Source organism: Haliotis rufescens, unplaced genomic scaffold (assembly GCF_023055435.1).
Source record: "Haliotis rufescens isolate VD_foot unplaced genomic scaffold, xgHalRufe1.0.p SCAF_20, whole genome shotgun sequence".
Lineage (NCBI taxonomy): Eukaryota > Metazoa > Mollusca > Gastropoda > Lepetellida > Haliotidae > Haliotis > Haliotis rufescens.
This window is the reverse complement of record NW_025963891.1, coordinates 7,971,896-7,994,329: the sequence shown is the minus strand read 5'-3', so window position 1 is coordinate 7,994,329 and position 22,434 is coordinate 7,971,896. Positions and strand designations below refer to the sequence as shown.

At 38.1% G+C, this 22,434-nt stretch overlaps 2 protein-coding genes across 2 annotated transcripts; both read left to right on the top strand.

Annotated features, from left to right (window-relative positions):
- The first annotated feature begins 1,643 nt into the window (after window positions 1–1,643).
- On the top strand, window positions 1,644–2,546 carry LOC125382706 (neuronal acetylcholine receptor subunit beta-3-like). Its single transcript, XM_048400998.1, has one exon. The coding sequence runs from the start codon at window positions 1,644–1,646 to the stop codon at window positions 2,544–2,546; it is 903 nt and encodes a 300-aa protein (XP_048256955.1).
- A 13,458-nt stretch (window positions 2,547–16,004) lies between these two features.
- Window positions 16,005–16,907, top strand: LOC124133176 (neuronal acetylcholine receptor subunit alpha-3-like). Its single transcript, XM_046497442.2, has one exon. The coding sequence runs from the start codon at window positions 16,005–16,007 to the stop codon at window positions 16,905–16,907; it is 903 nt and encodes a 300-aa protein (XP_046353398.2).
- Window positions 16,908–22,434: the final 5,527 nt, after the last annotated feature.

Here is a 22,434-nt window from a genome sequence, read left to right as displayed (position 1 = left end):
ACTTCAGGTTAGGTGCTTCCCTGTATTTTTCTTCCAGATTGTGGGGCTGAGATATACATACAGACTAAGATAACCCTAACCTTAGACATAACCCAAGCTAGTGTCAAAATATGAATCGGGATTGGAATATGTCTTCAGCAACCCATGCTTGCCGTAAAAGGCGACTATGCTTGGCGTAAGAGGCGACTAACGGGTTCGGGTGGCCAGGCGCGCAGACTTGGTTAGATACATGTCATCGTATCCAAATTGCGTGTATCGTTGCTCATGATGTCAATCACTGGATTGTCTGGTCCAGACTCGACTATTTACAGACCGCCGTCATATAGTTGGAATATTGCTGAGTGCATCGTTAAACAACCAACCAACCAACAACCAAAACCATAACGGATGAAAACCAATAGACAATCCAGGTTTCTGTGAGTATTTGACTGTACAATTGCCACATTGAACCCTATATCAACCTCCTTTATGTATTCACTGGACGATGTGTTGCCTGATACTCCAACTTTTTCTTTCTTGTCCCAAGAATCCATGAGATCACAAACCTAAGAGCACTTAGAATCCTCTGGTCTCATGCGATACTGTTATCTGTTGTGAAATATTTCGCCACCATGCCCTGTAAGAGTTGCTGCTAGTATCTTTCAATTCGTGATCAAAAACAGTTTCTGAAATAAGAGATATTTATTTTGCAATATCGCCAGTAATGACCAAAGTCAAATGCAGTTGGAGGTGTCTAAAACCTTTTTAGCATTATCACTTCATTATCACAAACATTCTAAAACCTAAACTGTTTTCAGATGTATGCGTCCTCTTTCATTATAGAACAAAGAAAGTTTATTAGTAAATTCCTATTATGATTGTGTTGGCACCTCTATGTTCTGTATGCAGTGGCGTCACATTGTAAAATAACCACCAGTAATAAAATCATCAACGCAGGTATAGCATCCAAAACATATTACTGAAGTAATCAGTTATTTGCATTAAACCAGAATCCCGTCTGTTCCACAGATGCAATATGATAACAGAATGATTGTGAAAATACTCCTATGCCATTATGCTCCTTAGCCAGTAATGGGTTTTCACGTTGCCAGTGTGTTGAGCCATTGAGAGAAGAGGCGAAATTTTATGATTTCTCGTGTTAATACTTGAACTACAGCAGGTTCCATTATAACACTTGAGTGTGAAACACGAACATAAAATCACCCAAAAGGTATTGACGCCTGCTGTCGAGGGTGTTCCTTTAACATTAAGCTGACACGCTTTGATATAACTGAAATACTATTCAGTAGTGTTAAGCATTTCTCCTATCGAACATCTCTCAGTCTGGTATTCAGTACAGATGCATGTATAGATAGGTAGCAATGGTGATCTTCAAACATTTCATCTGCTTGACTACATTGATCTGTTTATGTGGAGGGACCAGCATCAAAGAACAGAAGAGACTTCTTCATTTTTTGCAAGATGACTATGAGCCGCAAGTTTTTCCAAGTGAAACCAGGTTGGATATAGACGTAAGATTTACTTTGTCGCAAATTACGGAGCTTAATGAGAGGCGACAATCGATGACCACAAATGGATGGTTTTCCTTTAAGTGGCGGGATGATTCATTGAGGTGGAACATTTCGGATTATGCAGGGATAGAGATGATCTGTATGTCAAGTGAAAATATATGGATGCCCGACATAACGCTCATGAACACAGTTGAAGAGCGCAAGCTGCTGAACAATCTGAATGCGCCTGCTTGTGTACATCATTCTGGAACGGTTGAATGGGAACAAGGGGATCTCTACCAAAGTCAGTGTGACTTTGACATTACACATTTTCCATTTGATACTCAGACCTGCCATCTGAATCTCTCCACGTGGACGACCACGAACACATCTGCTCGTTTCATACCTTCAATTGATGAAAACAGCAGTACCGTCACAACTAATGTGAATGGACTGTGGAAGATTAAAACTTTGTCATCCGCTACCGCTGATAACAAATTTCCTGAAATCGTTGTAACAGCAATCTTACAGCGTCGGGCGTCATATTATGTCCTCAATCTCATCATCCCTGTCATGGTTCTGTCCCTCCTCAGCTCCGTGGTCTTTGCTCTGCCTATACAATACGGGGATAAAGTGTCTCTCTCCATGACGGTTCTCCTCTCATTCAGCTTGTTTCTGACGCAGATGAGCAACAACATGCCCAGGACATCCCTACAGACGTCCTACCTCACCATCTACATGACCCTGCTCCTCACTCTCAGCTCCCTTACTGTGGCAATATCAGTTTTCATTCTTAAGATCCATCAGAGAACGGGAGATGTACCTGTAGTGTTGCAGAATTATGTCACATTTTGGAAATATGTTATTCCTAATCCGCCTATGAATGCAATGGAATCTGATGAACAGGACGATCCAGTTGAAGACATTGATCAGAAGAAGTGCAATACAGTGGTCACCTGGAAAGATGTATCACTTGCAGTTGATGCTCTGTGTCTTAAATTATTCTTTCTGCTTAATGTTGGTTGTGGTATTATTTTCTTTGCCCTTGTCATTTGAAAAGGTAAAAATCTTTTACTATTATTGCATGAAATCCAAAATGAACCAATTCATGGACACATAACCCTCTATTGGCGAAGACATCGATGCCACACCTTCCCAACTTGATCTGTAAATGCTTAATTGTACATGTTTATCTAATTTAAATACTTACATCATGATTGTAAGGGGTCACGGGTGTCCCCGTCGTATAAGGCGCCGCAATTTGCTGTTCAGAGCTGCGTCCCTTGGGCACGCAAGAAACCTATGATCGTGGGTTGAATCAACGAGTGTTTTGCCCAGATTATATTTCTAGTTATGTCAGCTACATACCCGTGCTTGTGGGTTTCACAAAAACTATAAACGTCTGAGACGTGCATCACCCCGGGCGTTCCTCCTACATTAAGCTGATATGCCGTAATGTAACTGGAACACTAATCAAAGCGGTGTGAAACCAAACGCGCTCACTAATAATTATGAAAGTGAAAGAAATGGTTTATTTTCAATCGTCAGGAGTTTCATATATGTTTTTGTTTGAGATGAAACATTTATCTGTCGACATGAATTGATGATTTTTTTCTGATTCTGTAAGTTTTCCTTGACTCTTGATTTAGTTTAATTTTACATTAAATCGGTCTTTAAATTGTTAGGCTTCAACATGACTTTATGTCATGGTCTATGCCAATAGAGTACAATGACTTACAATAAGCAAGGTCATTTATTGCAAAACCCCGATATCCATTTTAGTCAACTATGTATGTCAAAACCACCTTCTGAATACAAAACAACTTTTAATTGTTAATTGAGTGTTCCTATTGTCGTTTGTCCAATGTAAACATTTCAATACTGAGAATTCTTCTGAAACCATGAAGCATTTGAAGCTGACTATTACATGAATAATCTAAGCTGTGCTGTGCTACGTAAATTTGTTGGGGGAATTCACATCCGCTCTTCATCGTACCATGCCCCTTTTGTCCATTAATCAACCTTTTCCGTATAAATCATCATCAAATAAAATGTACATGCTTTATTAAAATTACCAAAGCAATTGAAAATTGTAGATGGAGCTGATGCTGTATGCCTCAACATGAAGGGGAAATTCACGTTTGGAATCTGTAACCACCCCTCTTGTCGTACAGCTTTGTACAGTGGGTGCGATCAGTTTGCATTTCTGAGGACAGATCCAGACTAGACTCTGAATATGGTTTCTCCTTTGTCTTCGTTTCGTTGCTTTCCGACTGCTATGGTGGATAGATGAGGTGAACATACCCATTTACCTTGGCATTGTTGAAAGTAATTAGATCATTCATATATCTTAAACTGAGGTTGCACTTATTGGCAACGCGTCCTTTCATTGATTTAACTAAAGTCGTTAACAATTTAACAAATTCCAATACATATGCAAAGAGAAACAGATCAACTAGGAAATCCATGACATGTTCTATCCTCATGTTTGACAAATATATTGTCAATCAGGAAATCCAGCCCACATACTCACTTATTTGTGAATCTGAATATTTTTGAGTAAAGTTACTTTTGAAACAAAATCCCTACTATTTAGGGAATACAAGTTCCCTTTCAAGTTATTGTGAGGGACTATTGTGCAAAAGGGAGAAAAAATTAAAATTATTTTTGACTTGAATTAGTGTTTCTGGTCTGACAGTATATACAGTATTTCTTTTGACTCTTTCAAGAGCCATATGTGATTAACTCCATCTGTCTGAATTATTGATAGTAGTTTTGCCTTGGCAGACCCTGCACTATTTCTCTCATTATATGGATTTTTATAAAGATTGGGAATCCAGTACAAAGCGGGAAGAGGTTTATTTACAGATGTTTTAGAAATTCTACGAATACATAGAAATAATTTATGATTGTCACATGTTTCCATTTCAGACTGGCTTCATGTGATGGATTAAAAGTTATCCATTAATGGAAACAGCCTTGAACAGATAGTTCATATAGTGTTTGCTTACAAATGAAAGTGATATATTGGTTGACAGTTGACAGTTGGAATAATGACACAACTAAATTGGTGTTTTTTGTCTATGCTCATGTCGATGAAGTTTGTGAATCATTCCAGTAACTATGTTACGAATAGATTAATTTGATGCACGCAGAAATGTATTCAACTGGTTCATTATTTCAATTTGCCCACTTTTTATCATATATTCCAAAAAAATCCATCAGATGCGTATGCAAATCTCTGTAATCACATAGTCTGATAAATGTGCCATCGAATCATTAAAGTGTTCACTTTGTAGGACTTGTTTGGAGTTAAATAATGTATGATGCAATGGTGGAAGGAAGTTCATTTTCTTTGGTTCTTGAACACCTTTTTCAGTTTTAATTATATCATTTTAGAATCTCAGAGACATAATGGAATATAACTTTTAAGTAGAGGTAGCAAATCATCGAAATTAATTCGCAAAAGGTCCTGCTTTGCTACCTTCATGCGGCCCTGGCTTCGACATCTTCTAAAAGATTAACTTATGAACTAATCACGTTAGTGTGAATTTCGAGGACTGGACCTGTTACCAACTTCCTCGACATTGCCATTGCATGCATATGGAAATTTCGTTGTGTATCTTCATGGAATCTGATTTGCAGTAAGTATTTAGTGAAACAAATAACCAATGTCACTGTTTGCCTTTGGTTGTAATACTTCGTACTTTGATCTTCATGTCGTGCTGAAGCTGCCGGTGCCATGGCAATCATGGACATATGAATGTGCTCCTTTTCATACAAAGTTATGCATGCATCAGTGTGTAATATAATTAACGTGTCGTGATGCTGTTTAGTTAATATTTAGTTAGATAATTATTTTTTACCTGCATATGATGGAACTCGCTATAACATGATAAGCGCAGATTATAAGTGCTGTAGCATACGTTTCCATTATACACCTGTATCATTTAAAAGACGACATCAAACTGATGCAAGTTGTTTATGTGAAATGGATATTTAACAGTATTATCCAAAGATATATGTTCGGATGTAAATATTTGTAATGTTATATAATATAGTATCCACATACAACTGGCAGTTCGGTAATCATCAGAGTATGGTATATATTCATTTATGATAGACAGAAATTGTGAAAAGCATCCAGTCAGTCTGCATGTCGTGTTCTAAGATTGATGTCAACTGTAAATACACAAGGATAAGGCACCTGGGGATAAAGAGCCATCAGGCCATTGCCTTGGGTCTTGGAGAACCCCCAGGTTCCATATAGTTATGCGGTAGAGTTAGCTGGTGGATTGTGCGATGGCCTTTCAACCCGAGGCGAGTTACACTTTTAGACAGAATTATTGTGATGAGAAATGTTCATTTTATGAGAGTGTAATGGTATGGAACGAACATGGCTGTGCTGTACATTGATGTGCTAGGGCTAATTTAGTTATAGTTATAAGATTTATACCAGCACTTGCACATAAATATATACTTCCACCGAATTTACGCAACTTTATAGTTTGTGGTATATTTACTATTTGGCTTGTGGTGACAGATTCTCGACTGTAAATATATCAATATCAACATTCAATTGGTTGTATGTGTTTATGGCATTGATTGTATATCGTAGTCGTATGTATCTGTAAAAAAGGGTCACCCTCAAATAATAAACATCACACGAAATTTAACTTCAAATGTATCTTTGAAAATCCATTGTTGATGTATTTTTTTGACTGTGGTACCTCATTCACAATCCTTATGAGGTACGTGAGGACAGGCAATATTTACTTATAGGTGTGTGAAAAGCCAGTTATGTCCTCAGAATGTTGGGGCGTAAAATTATTGTCCCCCTGAGAGGGTATGTAAAACCACCTCTTTCAAAGTATGTTTATATCTACCTCTATTTAAACTGCAGAATATTTGTTGATTTTAATCTCTGGTTAAACTTGCAACAATCACCAGTAACTTGGGTAAAGGTGTAAATCCTTCTGGGGAACCATGCAGGTAGCAGAGGTACCGTAAGTCCCCTTGGTCCCTAGTATGGTGACCTTAACCTTGTTGCTGGTGATCTTTAGCCCCATTTTTATATTGTGTCGTATTCAAATGATCAAATAGTTTTAATGTTCTAGAACTAGTTTTAAGTCAATCTGTGATATATTGCTAGTTATTATATTGTCCTTCGTCGACAGTTTTTTATTAATATTGTCCAACTCGTTCAAGTCACATTATGGCTGAAATATTGCCGACGTGACTTTAATTAAACTCACTCACTCACTCAGAATGTTGGGACTTAAACTTCATACAGTTGGCTTTTCAGTCATCTCCCCGTGTCATACGGATTGTGGACGAGTCATGATGAGCTCAGTCATACAAAATGTTTTTGAATATGGCATCTTTCTCATAGATTTATAACCCAGAGGGGGATGGGTGGTTGGTATCAATGGTCTTCAGTTGAGGACCTCACCAAATAATAAAGAGTTATCGACCCGCAGACGGACTTGTGTTGTGAATCTTCACGTATACAAGAGAATAACAACATCGACTAGGGATACTTGTTTTGGACTGCATTTTGTGAAAATATAAGTAATTTGGTCAAAGTGTAAAAAAGCTCCTAATTATTTGTACTTCAGGTTAGGTGACTTCCCTGTACTTTTCTTTCAGATTGAGGGGCTGAGAAATACATACAGACTAAGATAACCCTAACCTTAGACATAACCCAAGCTAGTGTCAAAATATATCTCGGGATTGGAATATGTCTTCAGCAACCCATGCTTGCCGTAAAAGGCGACTATGCTTGTCGTAAGAGGCGACTAACGGGTTCGGTAGGTCAGGCTCGCAGACTTGGATAGATACATGTCATCGTATCCAAATTGCGTGTATCGTTGCTCATGATATCAATCACTGGATTGTCTGGTCCAGCCTCGACTATTTACAGACCGCCGTCATATAGCTGGAATATTGCTGAGTGCGGCGTTAAACAACAAATAAAACTCCAAAAGATTATCTAATTACCGAGTGCGGACAGGATACCTCTCTGAAAACATCGAGCACCTGCCACAGCCTCCGACACTCCTCCCTGGGTTCAAGAACGGAACACGTGTCTAATTCAAGACATTCGGCAGTGACAAATCCTGGACATTCATGATTTCACTGACATTTCTTATTTCTTATTACTGACATTGCTGCTGCCACACATTTAAGACATATAATTGCCTCTTGTGATTGTAAACTTCTGTGGTTTATCATGTGAAAATCTTGATATAAATAAACTTGAGTGAGTGAGTGAGTGAGTGAATATTTCGGCAATATTTCAGCCACATCGTGACTAAAGCAATTAATACATTAAGAAAACATTAATTTAGACTATATAAAAACCTGTCAGCAAAGGACAGTAAAATTACTAGACTTATCACAGATATCAATTTTCAAAACTATTATGTGACCATAAAAAGCTGTTACTAAACATAACAATACATTGTAAAAACGGCCTATAGATCGCCAGGAATTGAAGGGAGATCCCCATACTAGGAACCATGGGGACTTATAGTACCTTTGCTACCTACATGGACTCCAGCAGGATTTACACCATCCCTTCAGGCGCTGGCGACTGTATGCAAGTTTAGCCATTAATCAAAACTGACAAAAATACTACGATCAAAATCGTGGTAGGCTTAAATTTATTTCGAGTGATGTGGAACTTACGTATCCTCTCTGGGGGACAATAATATTACAGTGCTTTAACACCCTTCGAGGATACAGCCACTGACAATCTCAGTTGCTTATTTAATCAACCAATTTAAAAAAACAGATTAATCAAAAACGTTCAAACAATTCTATTTCTTTTAAAAAACCAATGATTAAAAGAGAATTAATATTATTAAAAAGATCCTTGACAGATGAAGATAAATATTTATCCCTTGTGATGGCAAAATCAATACAGTCTCTCATCACAAGGGATACAAAATGGAGGATCCTCACCTTTCAATAAATGTTCATGTGTATATCTGCTATTGCCAATACGACATCTTCGCATTACGACCTCTTCAAATCTGGACTGACAACCCAAGTAGGTGTAACCGATAGTTGGTTGAATTTCATGTAATTTATTGATACCTACTTGGGTGTCCCACTTCTTTTGCATCCGATCTCGGATGTAACATCTGATAAGAGGTTTGATATCGGTGTACGGGATACGAAGTGGCGTCACGGATTTGTTGAGTGCTGCTATTGCAGCAGCATCGGCCATTGTGTTCCCAGTGATTCCAACATGGCTGGGTATCCAACAGAAAACGATGTCGTATTGGCCAGTAGCAAGATCATTAAACAATTCAATAATTTCAATTATAAGTGGATTCGTGGATGATATGTTTTAATAGCCTGGAGGCAAGAAAGAGAATCTGAACAAATTATGAACTGTTTATGTTTAGATTGGCTGTTGATGTATTTAAGTGCTGTTAAAAATAGCATTTGCTTCTGCTGTAAAAATAGAACAGTAAAGTGGTAAGTGGGATGGGATAGTCCTGGATCCAACGACATTTGCGCTGGCAACAGCGTCACCATCTTTGGATCCATCTGTATATATAGATTAATAAGTATCATATGTGTTGCGTAATTCATGATATTGTTGTTGATAAATATATCGATTTGTGTCAGATTTCGTTAATTTGGTTAATGTTAGGTACACCTCTGGCTTCACAAACTGCCATGGTGGAGAAGAGAAAAGCTGATTTGGGGCAATGTTTTCAAGCTTTATTTGCGCAGCAGAAATATGAGATGCTATTCTTATTCCAAGCGGTGGAAGAAGAGATGACTTTGTTCGGTAGAGATTTTTGTATAGAGGATTAAAAACACAATCATAAGCTGGGCTTGATTTCAAAGGACGTAATTTAGATACATATTGCAAAGACAATTTAATGCGACGTTGTTTAAGGGACGGCTCATCAGCCCTCAAAATACAGACTTTGTATTGGAGTAGTTCTGAAGGTTCCAAGGCAAAGCCTCAGGCCTTGATGGTGAATAGGATCTAGAATTTTTAAACTGCTTTTACAAGCTCCACCAAAAATGATGGAATCATATTCTAATTTGGAGCGGATAAGTGCTCTGTATAGTTGAAGGAGGGTTTTCTTATCTCCTCCCCACTTAGAATTTGAGACAACGTTCAGTAAATCCAGGGCATTCAGATATTTATTCTTGAAATATCTAATGTGAGGCAGAAAAGTCAAATGGTGATAGAAAATTATACCCAGGAACTTGGCTTCTTTTACAACTGTAATAGGAGTGTTATCTAAAATAAGTTCCGGATCTTTGTGCAGTTTTTATTTTCTACAAAAATGAATGCAGTTTGTTTTAGATTTTGAGAATTTAAATCCATTTGCCAAGAACCATTTCTGGATTTTATTTAAACATAGCTGCAGTTGCCTTTCGATTGTATGCATGTTTTTGCCACGACAGGAAATATTAAAATCATCCACAAAAAGTGATCCATCAATTGAATCATTTAAAACTTTCGTTAAACTATTGATCTTTATGCTGAATAATGTGACAGACAAAATACTGCCCTGTGGGACGCCCTGATCCTGATTATAATGATCAGACAGGGTAGTGCCCACGCGGACTTGAAATTGTCTGTCTGTTAAAAAGTCGCAATCCAAAGTTATGTAAATCTTTTAAAATACCATGTTTCCATGTAGTGTCATATGCTTTTTCGAGATCGAAAAAGATAGACACTGCATATTGTTTGTTTATTATGGCATTTTTAAAAAATGATTCTAAACGTACTAAATGATCGATAGTACTTCTGTACGGAAACCACATTGTATATTTGTAATGAGATTATTGGTTTCTAAGTACCAAACAAGTCGATTATTTATCATGCGTTCAATGGTTTTGCAAACGCAGCTTGTCAATGAAATTGGTCGATAATTTGATGGATCTGTGTGATCACGTCCTGGTTTAGGTATTGGAACAACAATTGCATCACGCAAAGACGGTGGAAATCGTCCTGACGTCCAAATTTCATCCAAAATATTTAACAGTGATTGTAAACATGATTCTGGTAAGTGCTTCAGGAGTTGATAATGTATGTTATCAGCTCCAGTAGCAGTATCGTGAGATTGTCCGAGGGCAGTATGTAGTTCATGAATAGAAAATATTTCATTGTAATCTTCCCCATTATCTGAATTAAAATGAATAGTTTTCTTTTCCTGCTGCTTTTGGTATTTCTTAAATTGAGGCACATAATTGGAACAGGAAGAATGTTTGGCCAAAGTTTCACCCAGTTTATTTGCAATATCAGATTTATCAGTTAACAACTCATTTCCATTCTTAAGATTGTGAATGCCAGATTTATATCCCTTACCTTTGATTTTCTGGATCATGTTCCATACCTTGGCCATCGGCGTTCGTGAATTTATTTTTTAAACGTAAGCTTGCCAAGACATACGTTTATTTTGCTTAAATGTACGCCGCTTTTTAGCATTTAGAATTTTGAATTTATTTAAATTATGCACCATAGGATGGCGACGGGAATAATGTTCGGATTTCTTCCGTGCCTTTCTAGCTTGCTTGCACGTATCATAAACCATGGTTTACGAATGTGTGGATTTGCAGAGGACTTGGGGATACATTCATCACCTTTTTTGTTTAGTTCATCAGAGAACACTTTTATGAATCAGGAACATCAACAAAACGATCAGGATTTAATTTGCTCTTACAGAGTAACTCGAACAATTACCAGTTAGCTTTTGTGAAATTCCATCTAGATGATGGAGGATTATCAGTAGGGGCTATTGTTTGAAGAATAGTTGGAAAATGGTCACTTCCACAGAGGTCGTCGTGGACTGACCATTCGAATTCATTAAGTAAATCTGAGGTTGTAAGTGATAAGTCAAGTGGGGGATAGGTGCCTGTACCAGGATGTAAATAGGTTTTAGAGTTATCATCAAAAATGCATAAAGCGTTATCAAATGAAATCTTCTAGTATCTTCCCTTTCCGTTTGGAATCAGCACTTCCCCAAAGTGGATTATGTCCATTTAAGTCGCCCATAATGATACAGGGCTTGGGGAGCTGGTCATATAGTGCTTGAAGATCAGTTTGTTGAAGATGAGAAGATGGAGGAACATAAAGTGAGCATAATGTAAATACAATGTTTACAGTAAACCGAACAGCAACAGCTTGAAGGGGTGTATTTAGAGGAACAGGGCTATGTATAACACCCTGCCTTACCAATACGGAAGATCCTCCAGTGACTTTAGGTCCTGGAAAAGAGAAATTGTTATATGAATTATGTCATCTTATCTGGAGTTGGTCGGTATCTTTAAAAAAAGTTTCCTGTAAACAAAATGCTGATGGTTTAAAATCTAGTATTAATAACTGTAAATCATTAAAATTATTCTTTAGCCCTCTGCAATTCCACTAAATAATTTTATTAGAGCCGTTCATGGTGGCTCAACTGGAGATCGTGAGCGAGATAAACCCTTTCCCATGGACTGGGGCTTAGAGAACAGCATCCATCGCCAAAGGTTCAAAAGGGTTATGAACCTCTACAGGGGTATTTGTAGGAGAAGGCACCTCCAAGTGCTGAAGTGCCCTGGCCCTTCTCATTTGCTTTTTTGTTTGTTTTTTGGACAAATTGGCTTTACCCTGAACATTTTCAATTTCATGTATCTTGTCTGGTTCTGAAGGCTTAGACTGTGTTGTAGAAGCAGTTGTCAATTGGTCACCAAGGTTTATGAGGTCAGCCTGTACCCAAGAGATGTCTGTTTGAGTAGATGCCGTTGACATTGTGGGAGCTGGTTTGGTGGAAGATACAGTAGCTGAATAGGTTTTATTGTTTGGAATGAGGGATGGAAAAAGTAACTATTTGTACATTTAAGTTTTAGTATTTTAGTTTCGCGTTCAAAAACCGGACAGGATTTGGATGAAGACAAGTGCTTTCCGTCACAGTTGGCACATTTGATGTCATTTGTGCAATCTGAGCTTTCATGAGATCTGCTGCAACGGAAGCATCTTGTCTTGGCAGTGCAAAATTTAGCCCCGTGACCGAATTTCTGACACTTGTAACACCAGAGTGGATTTGGAACATAAACCTCCACTCCGATGGAAAAGTAACCAGCTTTGATTGATTTGGGGAGAGTTGAAAGTGAAAACGTGAACAGCGAGCACGATCTCTCACAATGTCTCTGCTTGAATTCAGGGATTTGTGTTCAGAAACCACATCCTTTGTGTTAACAAACTGCTGGAGACCCAGCAGATTAACAGATTGCTGCCTCCGATCACATTCCACAAGGATTGAGCCAGATCGTAAACGTATGACGTTCTTTACTTCCCCACAAATACTTTGTATTCCCTTTGAGATTGCAAAAGGATTGAGTTTTTTTGACAATGAACCTTGGCCATGAGTCAGTTACCTGTGAAGTAAAGGGACATCTTCATCAGATGAAAGAGAATCTATATGCCTGCGTTTGTTTGTTTTAGATGAACCAGAATGAGGATTGAAAGCCATGTTGTAAGAAAATATTTCAGCACCCCTGCTCCGCACCCGCCATCGAGTGTCAACAAGGGCAGTGCCACAGTGGAAACCAGTCTGGAACACCAGGGTTACAGGGGTTTTATACTCCAGAAATAAAGACATGAAAAGCTGTTGTTAATAAAAGGACAAATGTCAGGCTGATTCGGCCCATGGCATTTTCCTATAAAAACACAGAATTCAGCGGTCCGTATCACCAGATTGGCCCATGAGCCACCGCCTTCTGGCATAAGACTCTAGGCAAAATATAAATTGGCATTAATAACATAATCATATCTTATGATAAACAATTTATTTCCTTTGATTCGGGCCAATTCAACCACCCGTCTAGGTGTAGTAAGGGTCAAAGTGGTAAGTTTGGCAAAAGGAACACCTGTTCCTGGCTCCAGTGCCATCAACCACCAGAATCCCGTCCTCCACCGACACAGGGGCGCAACCCACGGCAAACGGGTTGCCCAATTTGGTCGCCTTTTACGACCAGCAACGGGGTGCTGTGGACAAATTCTACCCCGGTTCCACACGAGGGAAGAGCTATTAGCGTTACCAAGCACTCACCACGGGGAGGTTGCTCTTCACGAGTGCCACTAATGTTTTGACAATTTTGTCATGATAGTTCATTTTTTGAAGATCAAAGCACTTCAATTGACTCAAGACAAGACAAAACACCGAATACACATTTTCTAAGAATGAGTGAGTTAGTGAGTTTGGTTGAGCACCGCTTTTAACAGTATTACAGTTATATCGCAGCTCAGTGTGGGAGGAAAGCCCGAAGTAATGCAGGTGTCAAACGTTTACCACTTCGGTGAGACCCACGAGCACGGGTATGGTGCTGACAAACCTAGAAACATAATCGGGGCGAACCGGGATTCGAACCCACAAACATAGGTTCCTGGCGTGCAACTCTGCACAGCGAATCGCGGCGCCTTAGATGACTGGACCACCCCTGCCCCTTTTCCCAGAATGATTAATGATCAAAAGCAATCTTCTGTATTCTAAGGTACTATGGTTCTCTTAGTAACATTTCATTTGTATCTCGTTTATATCAGTCATTATCAAAGCGTTCAATTCCATACACAGCCATTACATATTGTGAAAATACTTAAACCTGGACGAAGCAAGCCTAAGGTATGTTTCAGGGTACACTCACTTTCTCGGAAACACCTGGCATTATCGCTATTTGATAGTGATTCGTCAATACTTGCTCATGATATAGTCGGAATAATACAGTGGAGATTTCAAAAGCTGTTTAAAAGCTGTTTCAAAGCTGTTTGATCAAGGTAAGAACATTCAAGGCCTAAGAAAGCTTCAAATTCGACGCATGAGTGACAAGAACAATGTCCACAATTGTGCCACATGTTCCCGTGTTTTTTCATGCGAGCAATTGACCTGCCTTTGCATGTGTTTGTGATGGGTGCCACTACCAGTGAGGAAGGATACGCTCACCTTTTCGCAAACGCCTGGTATCATCACAATTAGGGATTAATAAACACATGCTCATGATATAGTCGTAATCTTACAATCGACTCTGCCTTTTGCAGAGATTTCTTATGAGAAGAGTTTTGTTGATTATATTTGAGTAAGTGAGTGAGTGAGTATGTTTTTTTGCCGCTTTTAGCAATATTCCAGCAATATCACGGCGGGGACTGATTATATTTGAACTGCATTACACATGTCCGATAAGGTCAATATTACAAATATACATACCAGTGAAATATGTAAGTAGTGATTAAGTGTCCAGTGGTATGTAAGTTTCAGTCCACTTTTCAAACAATGAGAACGTTTATGTTCCACCGAGATAATAGGTGACAGTATTAATTCTGTCACGCTAGACGCACAATATAAGCAGTTCCAGGTCATGCCGTTTTAACAGTTTATGAAAAAGGAGATATCTTATTTTTACAATATCGTCAGTAATGACCAAGGTCAAGTGCAGATGAAGGTGTCTAAAACCTTATTAGCATTATCACTTCGTTATCACAAACATTCTAAAACCTAAATTGTTTTCAGATGTGTGCGTCCTCAATATTATAGAACAAAGAAAGTTGATTAGTAAATTCCTATTATGATACCAGACATGCTCCCAACGTACCAGTCTCATTACAAAACATGTCATTTAATTGTCGATGATGATTACCTAATGCAGAATGTATGTGTTGTCACCTCTATGTTTTGTATGAGGTGCCGTTACATTGTAAAATAAACACCAGTGATAAAATCATCGACCCATATACAGCATTGATGAGAAATAACTTGGACGTATTTGGTAAATGTTTCCTCTATCACCTGAACTAAAGGAATATTCAAAACACATTATTGAAGTAATCGGTTATTTGCATTGAACCAGAATCGTGTCTGTTCAACAGATGCAATATGATAAGAGAATGATTGTGCAAATACTCCTATGCCATTATGCTCCTTAGCCAGTAATGGGTTTTCATGTTGCCAGTGTGTTGAGCCATTGAGAGAAGAGGCGAAATTTTATGATTTCTCGTGTTAATACTTGAACTACAGCAGGTTCCATTATAACACTTGAGTGTGAAACACGGACATAAAATCCCTCAGAAGGCATTGGCGCCTCCTGTCGAGGGTGTTCCTTCAACATTAAGCTGACACGCTTTGATATAACTACAATACTATACAGTAGTGTTAAGCATTTCTCCTATCGAACATCTCTCAGTCTGGTATTCAGTACAGATGCATATATAAATAGGTAGCAATGGTGATCTTCAAACATTTCATCTGCTTGACTACATTGATTTGTTTATGTCGAGGGACCAGCATCAAAGAACAGAAGAGACTTCTTCATTTTTTGCAAGATGACTATGAGCCGCAAGTTTTTCCAAGTGAAACCAGGTTGGATATAGATGTAAGATTTACTTTGTCGCAAATTACGGAGCTTAATGAGAGGCAACAATCTATGACCACAAATGGATGGTTTTTCTTTAAGTGGCGGGATGATTCATTGAGGTGGAACATTTCGGATTATGCAGGGATAGAGATGATCTGTATGTCAAGTGAAAATATATGGATGCCCGACATAACGCTCATGAACACAGTTGAAGAGCGCAAGCTGCTGAACAATCTGAATGCGCCTGCTTGTGTACATCATTCTGGAACGGTTGTATGGGAACACGGGGATCTCTACCAAAGTCAGTGTGAGTTTGACATTACACATTTTCCATTTGATACCCAGACCTGTCATCTGAATCTCTCCACATGGACGACCACGAACGCATCTGCTCGTTTCATACCTTCAATTAATGAAGACAGCAGTACCGTCACAACTAATGTGAATGGACTGTGGAAGATTAAAACTTTGTCATCCGCTACCGCTGATATCAAATTTCCTGAAATCGTTGTAACAGCAATCTTACAGCGTCGGGCGTCATATTATGTCCTCAATCTCATCATCCCCGTCATGTTTCTGTCCCTCCTCAGCTCCGTGGTCTTTGCTCTGCCTATACAATACGGGGATAAAGTGTCTCTCTCCATGACGGTTCTCCTCTCATTCAGCTTGTTTCTGACGCAGATGAGCAACAACATGCCCAGGACGTCCCTACAGACGTCCTACCTCACCATCTACATGACCCTGCTCCTCACTCTAAGCTCCCTTGCTGTGACAATATCAGTTTTCATTCTTAGGATCCATCAGAGAACGGGAGATGTACCTGTAGTGTTGCAGAATTATGTCACATTTTGGAAATATGTTATTCCTAATCCGCCTATGAATGCAATGGAATCTGATGAACAGGACGATCCAGTTGAAGACATTGATCAGAAGAAGTGCAATACAGTGGTCACCTGGAAAGATGTATCACTTGCAGTTGATGCTCTGTGTCTTAAATTATTCTTTCTGCTTAATGTTGGTTGTGGTATTATTTTCTTTGCCCTTGTCATTTGAAAAGGTAAAAATCTTTTACTATTATTGCATGAAATCCAAAATGAACCAATTCATGGACACATAACCCTCTATTGGCGAAGACCTCGATGCAACACCTTCCCAACTTGATCTGTAAATGCTTAAATTGTTTATCTAATTAAACTATGAACATCATACATCATACATACATTAAATCGGTCTTTAAATTATTATGCTTCAACATGACTTTATGTCATGGTCTATGCCATCAGAGTACAATGACTTTCAATAAGCAAGGTCATTTATTGCAAAACCCCAATTATCCATTTTAGTCAACAATGTATGTCTAAACCACCTTCTGAATACAAAACAACCTTTAATTGTTAATTGAGTGTTCCTATTGTGTGGCGTGTAGTCTTCGTCGTTTGTCCAATGTAAACATTACAATACTGAGAATTCTTCTGAAACCATGAAGCATTTGAAGCTGACTATTACAAGAATAATCTAAGCTGTGCTGTGCTGGGGGAATTCACATCCGCTCTTCATCGTACCATGTCCCTTTTGTCCATTAATCAACCTTTTCCATATAAATCATCATCAAATAAAATGTACATGCTTTATTAAAATTATCAAAGCAATTGAAAATTGTAGATGGAGCTGATGCTGTATGCCTCAACATGAAGGGGAAATTCATGTTTGGAATCTGTAACCACCCCTCTTGTCGTACAGCTTTGTACAGAGGGTGCCATCAGTTTGCATTTCTGAGCACAGATCCAGATTCGACTCTGAATATGGTTTCTCCTTTGTCTTTGTTTCGTTGCTTTCCGTCTGCTATTGTGGATAGATGAGGTGAACATACCCATTTACCTTGGCATTGTTGAAAGTAATTAGATCATTCATATATCTTAAACTGAGGTTGCACTTATTGGCAACGCGTCCTTTCATTGATTTAACTAAAGTCGTTAACAATTTAACAAATTCCAATACATATGCAAAGAGAAACAGATCTACTAGGAAATCCTACGACATGTTCTATCCTCATGTTTGACAAATATATTGTCAATCAGGAAATCCAGCCCAAATACTCACTCATTTGTGAATCTGAATATTCTGAATAAAGTTACTTTTGAAACAAAATCCCTACTATTTAGGGAATACAAGTTCCCTTTCAAGTTATTGTGAGGGACTGTTGTGCAAATGGGAGAAAAAAAATCAATTATTTTTTACTTGAATTAGTGTTTCTGGTCTGACAGTATATACAGTATTTCTTTTGACTCTTTCAAGAGCCATATGTGATTAATTCCACCTGTCTGAATTATTGATAGTAGTTTTGCCTTGGCAGACCCTGCACTATTTCTCTCATTATATGGATTTTTATAAAGATTAGGAATCCAGTACAAAGCGGGAAGGGGTTTATTTACAGATGTTTTAGAAATTCTACGAATACATAGAAATAATTCATGATTGTCACATGTTTCCATTTCAGACCTGCTTCATGTGATGGATTAAAAGTTATCCACTAATGGAAACATCCTTGAACAGATAGTTCATATAATGTTTGCTTACAAATGAAAGTGATATATTGGTTGACACTTTGACAGTTGGAATAATGACACAACTAAATTGGTGTTTTTTGTCATGTCGACGAAGTTTGTGAATCATTCCAGTAACTATGTTACGAATGGATTTGATCCACACAGAAATGTATTCAACTGGTTCATTATTTCAATTTGCCCACTTTTGATCATACATTCCAAAAACATCCATCAGATGCGTATGAACATCTCTGCAATCACATAGTCTGATAAATGTGCCATCGAATCATTAAAATGTTCACTTTGTAGGACTTGTTTGGAGTTAAATAATGTATGATGCAATGGTGGAAGGAAGTTCATTGTCTTTGGTTCTTGAATACCTTTTTCAGTTTTAATTATATCATTTTAGAATCTTAGAGGCATAATGGAATATAACTTTTAAGTAGAGGTAGCAAATCATCGAAATTAATTCGCAAAAGGTCCTGCTTTGCTACCTTCATGCGGCCCTGGCTTCGAGATCTTCTAAAAGATTAACTAATGAAATAATCACGTTAGTTCGTGAATTTCGAGGACTGGACCTGTTACCAACGTCCTCGACATTGCCATTGCATGCGCATGGAAATTTCGTTGTGTATCTTCATGGAATCTGATTTGCAGTAAGTATTTCGTGAAACAAATAACCCATGTCACTGTTTGCCTTTGCTTGTAATACTTCGTACTTTGATCTTCATGTCGTGCTGAAGCTGCCGGTGCCATGGCAATCATGGACATATGAATGTGCTCCTTTTCATACAAAGTTATGCATGCATCAATGTGTAATATAATTAACGTGTCGCGATGCTGTTTAGTTAATATTTAGTTAGATAATTATTTTTTACCTGCATATGATGGAACTCGATATAACATGATAAGCGCAGATTATAAGTGCTGTAGCATACGTTTCCATTATACACCTGTATCATTTAAAAGACGACATCAAACTGATGCAATTTGTTTATGTGAAATGGATATTTAACAGTATTATCCAAAGATATATGTTCGGATGTAAATATTTGTAATGTTATATAATATAGTATCCACATACAACTGGCAGTTCGGTAATCATCAGAGTATGGTATATATTCATTTATGATAGACAGAAATTGTGAAAAGCATCCAGTCAGTCTGCATGTCGTGTTCTAAGATTGATGTCAACTGTAAATACACAAGGATAAGGCACCTGGGGATAAAGAGCCATCAGGCCATTGCCTTGGGTCTTGGAGAACCCCCAGGTTTCATATAGTTATGCGGTAGAGTTAGCTGGTGGATTGTGCGATGGCCTTTCAACCCGAGGCGAGTTACACTTTTAGACAGAATTATTGTGATGAGAAATGTTCATTTTATGAGAGTGTAATGGTATGGAACGAACATGGCTGTGCTGTACATTGATATGCTAGGGCTAATTTAGTTATAGCTATAAGATTTATACCAGCACTTGCACATAAATATATACTTCCACCGAATTTACGCAACTTTATAGTTTGTGGTATATTTACTATTTGGCTTGTGGTGACAGATTCTCGACTGTAAATATATCAATATCAACATTCAATTGGTTGTATGTGTTTATGGCATTGATTGTATATCGTGGTCGTATGTATCTGTAAAAAAGGGTCACCCTCAAATAATAAACATCACACGAAATTTAACTTCAAATTTATCTTTGAAAATCCATTGTTGATGTATTTTTTTGACTGTGGTACCTCATTCACAATCCTTATGAGGTACGTGAGGACAGGCAATATTTACTTAAAGGTGTGTGAAAAGCCAGGTATGTCCTCAGAATGTTGGGGCGTAAAATTATTGTCCCCCTGAGAGGGTATGTAAAACCACCTCTTTCAAAGTATGTTTATATCTACCTCTATTTAAACTGCAGAATATTTGTTGATTTTAATCTCTGGTTAAACTTGCAACAATCACCAGTAACTTGGGTAAAGGTGTAAATCCTTCTGGGGAACCATGCAGGTAGCAGAGGTACCGTAAGTCCCCTTGGTCCCTAGTATGGTGACCTTAACCTTGTTGCTGGTGATCTTTAGCCCCATTTTTATATTGTGTCGTATTCAAATGATCAAATAGTTTTAATGTTCTAGAACTAGTTTTAAGTCAATCTGTGATATATTGCTAGTTATTACACTGTCCTTCGTCGACAGTTTTTTATTAATATTGTCCAACTCGTTCAAGTCACATCATGGCTGAAATATTGCCGACGTGACTTTAATTAAACTCACTCACTCACTCAGAATGTTGGGACTTAAACTTCATACAGTTGGCTTTTCAGTCATCTCCCCGTGTCATACGGATTGTGGACGAGTCATGATGAGCTCAGTCATACAAAATGTTTTTGAATATGGCATCTTTCTCATAGATTTATAACCCAGAGGGGGATGGGTGGTTGGTATCAATTGTCTTCAGTTGAGGACCTCACCAAATAATAAAGAGTTATCGACCCGCAGACGGACTTGTGTTGTGAATCTTCACGTATACAAGAGAATAACAACATCGACTAGGGATACTTGTTTTGGACTGCATTTTGTGAAAATATAAGTAATTTGGTCAGTGTAAAAAAGCTCCTAATTAATTGTACTTCAGGTTAGGTGACTTCCCTGTACTTTTCTTTCAGATTGAGGGGCTGAGAAATACATACAGACTAAGATAACCCTAACCTTAGACATAACCCAAGCTAGTGTCAAAATATATATCTCGGGATTGGAATATGTCTTCAGCAACCCATGCTTGCCGTAAAAGGCGACTATGCTTGTCGTAAAAGGCGACTAACGGGTTCGGTAGGTCAGGCTCGCAGACTTGGATAGATACATGTCATCGTATCCAAATTGCGTGTATCGTTGCTCATGATATCAGTCACTGGATTGTCTGGTCCAGCCTCGACTATTTACAGACCGCCGTCATATAGCTGGAATATTGCTGAGTGCGGCGTTAAACAACAAATAAAACTCCAAAAGATTATCTAATTACCGAGTGCGGACAGGATACCTCTCTGAAAACATCGAGCACCTGCCACAGCCTCCGACACTCCTCCCTGGGTTCAAGAACGGAACACGTGTCTAATTCAAGACATTCGGCAGTGACAAATCCTGGACATTCATGATTTCACTGACATTTCTTATTTCTTATTACTGACATTGCTGCTGCCACACATTTAAGACATATAATTGCCTCTTGTGATTGTAAACTTCTGTGGTTTATCATGTGAAAATCTTGATATAAATAAACTGAGTGAGTGAGTGAGTGAGTGAGTGAGTGAGTGAGTGAGTGAGTGAGTGAGTTAATATTTAAAGTCACATCGGCAATATTTCAGCCACATCGTGACTAAAGCAATTAATACATTAAGAAAACATTAATTTAGACTATATAAAAACCTGTCAGCAAAGGACAGTAAAATTACTAGACTTATCACAGATATCAATTTTCAAAACTATTATGTGACCATAAAAAGCTGTTACTAAACATAACAATACATTGTAAGAACGGGCTATAGATCGCCAGGAATTGAAGGGAGATCCCATACTAGGAACCATGGGGACTTATAGTACCTTTGCTACCTACATGGACTCCAGCAGGATTTACACCATCCCTTCAGGCGCTGGCGACTGTATGCAAGTTTAGCCATTAATTAAAACTGACAAAAATACTACGATTAAAATCGTGGTAGGCTTAAATTTATTTCGAGTGATGTGGAACTTACGTATCCTCTCTGGGGGACAATTATATTACAGTGCTTTAACACCCTTCGAGGATACAGCCACTGACAATCTCAGTTGCTTATTTAATCTACCAATTTAAAAAACAGATCAATCAAAAACGTTCAAACAATTCTATTTCTTTTAAAAAACCAATGATTAAAAGAGAATTAATATTATTAAAAAGATCCTTGACAGATGAAGATAAATATTTATCCCTTGTGATGGCAAAATCAATACAGTCTCTCATCACAAGGGATACAAAATGGAGGATCCTCACCTTTCAATAAATGTTCA

Excerpts from the sequence above, each read along its gene's own strand:
- LOC125382706 (XM_048400998.1), top strand. The coding sequence starts at position 1,644 with ATGATCTGTATGTCAAGTGAAAATATATGGATGCCCGACATAACGCTC.
- LOC124133176 (XM_046497442.2), top strand. The coding sequence starts at position 16,005 with ATGATCTGTATGTCAAGTGAAAATATATGGATGCCCGACATAACGCTC.